This window comes from Aulonocara sp. 'chitande type north' Nkhata Bay, linkage group LG17 (assembly GCF_057382095.1).
Source record: "Aulonocara sp. 'chitande type north' Nkhata Bay isolate Kocher_YH1m ecotype deep benthic linkage group LG17, A_spYH_male_GT1.1, whole genome shotgun sequence".
Classification (NCBI taxonomy): domain Eukaryota; kingdom Metazoa; phylum Chordata; class Actinopteri; order Cichliformes; family Cichlidae; genus Aulonocara; species Aulonocara sp. 'chitande type north' Nkhata Bay.
Window position 1 is genome coordinate 25,711,500 of NC_141360.1, and position 6,934 is coordinate 25,718,433.

At 39.4% G+C, this 6,934-nt stretch overlaps 1 protein-coding gene across 1 annotated transcript; it reads right to left on the reverse strand.

Annotated features, from left to right (window-relative positions):
• Positions 1 to 549: 549 nt before the first annotated feature.
• LOC147310172 (ubiquitin carboxyl-terminal hydrolase 37-like) lies at positions 550 to 2,645 on the reverse strand. Its single transcript, XM_086268960.1, has 10 exons — positions 2,586 to 2,645; positions 2,354 to 2,485; positions 2,138 to 2,261; positions 1,896 to 2,047; positions 1,691 to 1,790; positions 1,485 to 1,561; positions 1,206 to 1,314; positions 1,049 to 1,106; positions 724 to 881; positions 550 to 642 (listed from the first exon to the last, which is right to left on the reverse strand). Exons 2-10 carry the CDS (start codon positions 2,455 to 2,457, stop codon positions 571 to 573), a joined length of 954 nt encoding a protein of 317 aa, XP_086125086.1. The 5' UTR covers positions 2,458 to 2,485; positions 2,586 to 2,645; the 3' UTR covers positions 550 to 570.
• Between the last annotated feature and the right edge of the window lie 4,289 nt (positions 2,646 to 6,934).

Sequence of the window (6,934 nt, forward strand, 5' to 3'; positions counted from 1 at the left end):
GTAACAGTGCTCCAGCTTACCATCTTTACCTGAGTAAATCTGTTTGTTGAACAATCTAAATGGTTGATTCAGAAACTTCTGTGACATCAACTTAACTGAGACTCATTACAAATTTCACAAAACACAGTTGAATACTTTTATTATTTTTTATTAGATGTTTTTGTTGTTATGTTAATTTTAATAAAATTAAATAAATTATTTCTTTATTTTATTTTGTTATTAATTTATTTGTTTAATTTTTTGTTGTTCCCAGAGAGCAAGCCAAACACTGGTCCTGAAAAGGACTATCTCTAGTAGATTTTAGTTTAACCTCCTAGGACCTGGCGTCCATATATCACATTTTGGGTTGTCTAGACCATTCATCAGGTCCCAATCAACCCAAATGGCACAGAGAAATTAAAAATGCGTGAACTGAAAGAGTTCAGGCCTTAGGAGGTTAACAATGTCTCTGACGATGAGACCAGTCAATGTGAGGCGACGGTGGCAAGAAAAAACTCCCTCCTGGAGGAAGAAATCTTAGGAGGAGCCAGGCTCTCTGGGAGGACCCTTCCTCCTAAGGGCAATACTTACCTAAAATTTGTCTGAGACGACTGTTGCTCCTTCCTTTTCAGCATGATGATGGCTGTAACTTGCTTCCACATCCTGTTTTAGAATGAAGACAAAACTGATGAACAAGGTAATAGGACATTTAAAAATTATCTCACTTCAGGATGAGCTTCTTACGTTTCTCTTGTAAAACAGGATGTAGGCTGAGTGCTGCTGTTCCTCAAAAACTGCACATCCGGTTGTGTGGAGCACCTGTGCATCATTATAGGTGAGCCAAGGATCTGATGTAACCTGCGGGCTCGCATCAGGATGCACGGAATTACAGATGTAGTGTCCTGAGATCACATTAAGACAAATGAATCCAACTTCTAAAAGTCAACTGATTCATGATTTGTACTTAGTGCTTCTTAGAACATCAAAAGCATTTGTGTGTGAGTCCTTCACTGAAAAGTAGCAAGCTCTGTTAAATCATTTTCTGTTTGTAACAAGTCAGTTGTTTTACCTGATTCTGTTCCTCCATAGTGACTAATGATGCTTATAAGACTGTAACAACCATCACCCTGAGAAGGAACAAATCCAAAGAGTGTTAGTTTCATAAAGTCTCACATCAGTGTGATAATTAAGCTGAATCTCTGAGATGTTCTGCAGTCTGTTTTTACCTGTTTGGATGACACCACCAAGTCCCTCTGCAGCCTGACGGGGTCATTCACCTTCTGAAGCTTGCAGGTTTTTATAAAGCCAAACCTCTTCAGGTGCAAAATGAGAACTCTGACAGAAAAGAAAAAAAAACCCAAGGTACAAAACAAGAAGAATGAGTGACAAACACAAACCAAAGATGGGACAAAATGACTGCTCAAGTGTTGTCTTAAAAACTCTGTTTTTTGCACCACAGTTTGGAAACCAGGTCAGTCGATCAATTCTGATGTGACCTTACTCACCTTGGCAGTGTATGAAAAGACGGCTTCACTTCCGAGGTCGTCCCTCCACAATCACAGAGAAATTCTATTTTTTGTTCCTGAACAACAGCACAGAGAAAACAGGCTTTATGGTAGAAAAAAAATCACAACATATGCACACAAACACTAACAAAAAAGGTGTGTTAAGATCAGTGATACTATATCTCTACTGGAATTTCTGATCTTACCTTCAAGTATGTCTCTAACATGTTTTTAACAGACCCCTCTGGAACCAGGTCAAGAGACAAGCTGGTGAATTCCTCTTGGTGTGATGATTGGTGACCGCAGCTACACATTTAAGGAGTAACATAGTTAAAGTAATGATCAGGTAGGAGGAAAAGAGGTATATGAAAACGTTGCAATCAGCCCTGTGTTTCTGAATGACGGGCTTACCTCTTGCATGTCCTCATGTTTTCCATTTTGAAAACATGATGGTCTTCTACTGGGCAGGTATAACTTCGGCCCAGGAGAGCTGCTTTCCTCTTCAGGTGAGGTGAAAGGCTTTTGATCTCATTGAGGAACAAGGTTAGGAATTCATGAGCGTCCTGAAAGAAAAACACAGAGGAGATTTAAAACAGAACATAAACATTAGAAAGTAAAGGAAAAAAAACAAAATGTCCAAATAGCTGACATACTTTCTGTGCACTGCCTTTGTATTCAGGAGCATGTTTGCTGAATGCCTCCTTAAAAGATTTTAGGCGATGTTTTTTAAGGCCATAATCTCTTGAATTATGACAGTCCCTGATGTCAATGAGCCTTCTGTAAAAAGGAAAGGGTAAACAGACATTTCTGGTGTTAGATATCTTTGCTCTTCAGCTTTTTGAAGAAAGTAGAAGGTTGACGTAGCACACCTTAAGAGCTGAGCTTCTGGGACTGCTCTCCACAAAGTCTCCTGATGGCTGATGTCTCTAATGAACTCGTCAGTGTTGAGCAGGCTCTGCAGGCAGGAGTTCATGTAGCAAGTGTTTGCAGTGTTTGGAAACCTGCCACACATACACAAAGTTTACAGTATCAGTGTAAAATAGTTCATTTTCTCCATTTTGACAAAGTGAGCTTTGGTCCTCGTGCACCACGTGTACTCACCCGAAGTGGTCCACAGTCTGAATTTTATTTTCCGTTATTTTTCCATCGTTCAAATGTTTCGCTACACTATTGCAAAAAGGTAAAAACACGAACACACAATTAGGAAAGATGTCAAGACGCTAAGCAGTGTATGTGCATGTATGCATGAGCTTTGAAGCTTAAACATTTTGACGTTTTTCTCTTACATGTCAACCACCTGCTCCCATACATGCTCTTGTTCCAGAAACTCCATAATCAAAGTGTCCCAACTCAGGTCTGATGGCTCACCGTTTTCAGTGGTGTTTTTAACCTGGTGGGAACTTTCACCACCTTCCTTATGGGTGCTGCTGGATGAAGAAAGGAGTCAGGGATGCATAGCAAGCACAACAAGACAACAAACAAACATTGTCTCTCTGGAGAACAGCATTCAACCATCTAATGTTTATTTTGATAAGCACTCTGCCAAAATATTAAAAGCACTTACCTGGGAATGTCTGTAGTTTTGTCCTCGGGGCATTCTGGTTGTCCTGCTCGGGGGCAAATGACCTGTACTGGGTCCTCTGAACTGTTCGGTGGAGGCTGGACTTCCAGTTCTCGGCCTTCTGTTTCCAGGCAGTCTTCTTGAGGTGGTGCTGCCTCGGCAGGTGTACAGTCATGCTGCATGTTCTTTAATCTGCAAAAATATACAAAAGGATGTCAAGTATCAAATCTGCAACCAGAGGATCCCAAAAGAATTTTGCTTTAAAGTGAGAAGATTAAAGTTTCCCTCACTTGTCACTGATTTTATCAGGTTCCAATGTTGTTTCAGGAGCAACCTGCCTTTTTCTCTGTAGAAAGAAACCAAAAGACAGGACATAGCTGTGTGCTTCATTGCTCTTAATTTCTCCCATTTTATTGTGATGAGTAAATGCTTGATGACAGTGACTCTTTCCGTAAAACATACCTTCCAGAATTTGAAAATAGACCAGCGAGACTTTTTTTGTGGCTTTACAGTGTTGGTCTCTGCCTCTGTATCGCTGTCAGTTTCCTGTAGAGAACAAACAAACATAATGTTATTAAAAAAGTAAAGTCACTTAAAATGAACAAGTACATTTTAAGGAGAATATGCATTTCACGTGTTTTCTGTAAAAGCAAACCGAGAAACAGCAGAAGAAGTGTCTCCATTTTCTCTTCTTCCTTTTCTTTTTACCATTTTCATGGTTAGGTGGTGTGGCAGCAACAGAAGCCTCCGGACAAATTAAATAAATGATTTCTTCATTTTATTTTATTATTAATTTATTTGTTTAATTTTTTGTTGTTCCCAGAGAGCAAGCCAAACACTGGTCCTGAAAAGGACTATCTCTAGTAGTGTCACGGACCCAGTTCCAGGGATTCGGGAGACAAGTAGTGGTGCCATTTTCATAGTTAGGTGGTGTGGCAGCAACAGAAGCCTCCAGGACGCTGATGAGGACAAAAGTGTAAATGTTATTTTTCAAAGTGGAAATTTTTAACAAGGAGTACATCCTGGATATTGCAAAGAAAAATTAATAACTGTTATTGAATACCAAAATGAACAAAATCATGTATTTTGTACATTTAAACTCTATATTTTCAACTAATCTCTGAATCGATATAAATAATAGACAAAACTAGAAGCTGTAAAAATGATATAAACACACAAGGCGGAAGAAAAATAACAATAAAGGGGAAATAAAGGAGCTCACACTAAACCACTGCTATAAATATCTCCAGCAGCATTAAAGAGTCACACATTTCTTTACCTCTTTTGAGACGTAGAAGGAATTTCTGTTTAGAAACAAGAAAACCAACATCAGTAATGCCATAAAACAAACATACCAAGGGAGGCTCGTTTTAAAGTTTGAATGGTGGCTCTAGGCTAGTTAGAGTGGAAAGAGGAGTAAGTTGAATGAGGATTTGAAGGGTCTCCCCATTGAAATACATTATAAATCTTTGTTGAATAAAGTTGAATATTTAAAAAATATAAATGTTAAAAATGAGAAAAATAAAAGCACACATGTCCTAAAGAAGAGGAATTAACGGTGGTTGAAGGGTTTTTCTAAGTTGAACGGTGTTGAAATAGAGTCAAAAAAACGTACAGAATACATAATAAAACAGAAAAATAATAATAAAGATTACTTAAACAGCATCCACACTAATAAATTTTGCTGTACCTCAACTGCTCACCATTTTCTGCTGAAGAAAGTGGATGGATGGATGGACAGACAGACAGATAATGTTATAATTTAGAAAGAAATTCTTATTGAAGTTTGGGTGTTTGGTTGGGTCTAAATATAATCATATTGAATACCAGTGTTCACATCCTGCCTTCTAAACAACACTGCTTTCTTTTAACTGTGATCACAATCTTCCTTAAGCTGAGCCAAATTGATTTAACTGACAGAACAATCAATTTAATCCAGTGAACATATTCTGGAGCTTTTGATCTTTACACAGCCTTCACGATAAGATATTTCGTCCAGATTTCAGCAGAAATTTAGACGCTCTACTAGTATATTTTGAAATAAATGACATAATATGTCACAATTATTACAGAAGGGTTTTCTTACCCGATGCTTTTATCACCTCCATGGCATCATGTGTCTTTGCTTTTTAAAAGGACAGTTGAATAACAAATTGATTTTGTTACATAACAAAACTATTGATTGTGGCCATGATTAAAAAGAAAATACAGACTGTCCAATGTTTTGGCGATTTATCCTTCCACCCTGACATCCTCCCTGCATGAACCCTCCCTGCAAGCAACATCAAACTGGGGATTTTTGCTCTAATGGTAAATCATTTTAACCAGTATGTGATCAGCCAACACGTCTGGTTACACCTCGGGAGTGAGAGCGGTCTGGATCAGCATGCACTACAGTTGACTAAAGTTACAAAAAAAAGGTGGTCGGAAAGTTGCTGACAAACCTTTCTTGCAAACAGATCAGGAATCTCTGATGTTGATGAATATTGCAGTTGAAATTCTTATCAAAGCATGGCGTAGCTCATTTGTATCCAATGTGTCCTGCAGTGTCTGTCCCCTGACACACTGGGTCATGGCATCTGTGGGAGGGATTTGTCACTGAGCTGTCAGTGAATGTTGGTTGTAAAGCAGTGAAAATCCAAACCACAACTGCTCGAGCCGTTTCTCATCACAAGCATGTCAGGTAGTGCCATTTTGTCAAATCCCCAGACCAAACCAATGTTTCCTAATGTTTCCTGTCTAAAAAAGTTAAAACTAACCACCGAGTGAAACACCCTCAGCATCCAGTATTCATTCAGCAAGCCACTGATGTCAAAGGATACCTTGTCTGCACTTTTGAGACACTGCTGGTTTCTAACAGAAAAGCTGGCATGATAACCTGAAAATGAGCATTCGGTGATACACTGTTAAAGCCACATCCAAAGGGACTTTGCTGTTTAATCAGGTGGGTTGTGCACAGTGATAATGATGGTGATAAGGTGGGAATCTCAAAACGCAAAAAAGAGACAAATATAGCAAAAACAGCTGAAAACAATGCACAGATATCCTCGGGTGGCACACAGACTCAATCGAGTGTAAAACAGAATCCAGCAGAGTTCTGCAGATCGAATCTTTCTAGACAGGAAGTTTCTTCCCTTTCATGTGTAACTTTGTGAGTCTGTGCGTGTGTGTGGGTATAACTTAGACATTGGGAAATGGCTGGCCATCTAAACTTTAAAGGTGTCTGCTGTGTGTCCCTGGAATCAGAGCAGAGGTTGTTCCTTTTCAGTCAGAACCCCGTTGTCTCATGCGAACACACACACAGGCGTAGACAGAAAGAGAGAAACCAGAGGGACGGGGGTGTGATGATCACCCCCTGCATGCTCGCGAACAAGCGTAACAATGTGTGCACAAAGCAGGCAGAAAGAAAACGTGAAAATGCTTTTTGATGTGCTTTCATGACTACAGTTGTAATAACAGTCTCTGGGTGACAACAAACACGTTCACTTTTCAGGCAGTATAAGTACAGGACAAATCACTCAGTGATTTAAGGGTGACAAACTGTTTCATTAATGGTCATACTGGAAACAAGATCACATCAGGGGCTAGACATACAGTCACCAGCCACTTTATTAGGTATTCCTGTTCAACTGACTGTTAACGCAAATATCTAAACAGCAAATCACACACAACTCAGTGGATATCGACATGTAGATATGGTCAAGACAACCTGCTGAAGTTTAAACCAATTATCCGAATGTGAGGGGGGAAACAATGGTCAGATGGGCTGTTCTGATTATTTCAGACACTGCTTGCCTGCTGGGATTTTCCCACACATCCATCTCTGGGATTTACAGGATTTTTCTGAATGGTCTGAAAAAGAGAAAATATCCAGTGAGTGGGAGTTGTC

Excerpts from the sequence above, each read along its gene's own strand:
- LOC147310172 (XM_086268960.1), bottom strand. The coding sequence starts at position 2,457 with ATGAACTCCTGCCTGCAGAGCCTGCTCAACACTGACGAGTTCATTAGA. Across the intron at positions 1,562-1,690 it reads TGTTAGAGACATACTTGAAG|GAACAAAAAATAGAATTTCT; the intron begins GTAAGATCAGAA and ends GCTGTTGTTCAG. Across the intron at positions 1,107-1,205 it reads TGGTGGTGTCATCCAAACAG|GGTGATGGTTGTTACAGTCT; the intron begins GTAAAAACAGAC and ends GTTCCTTCTCAG.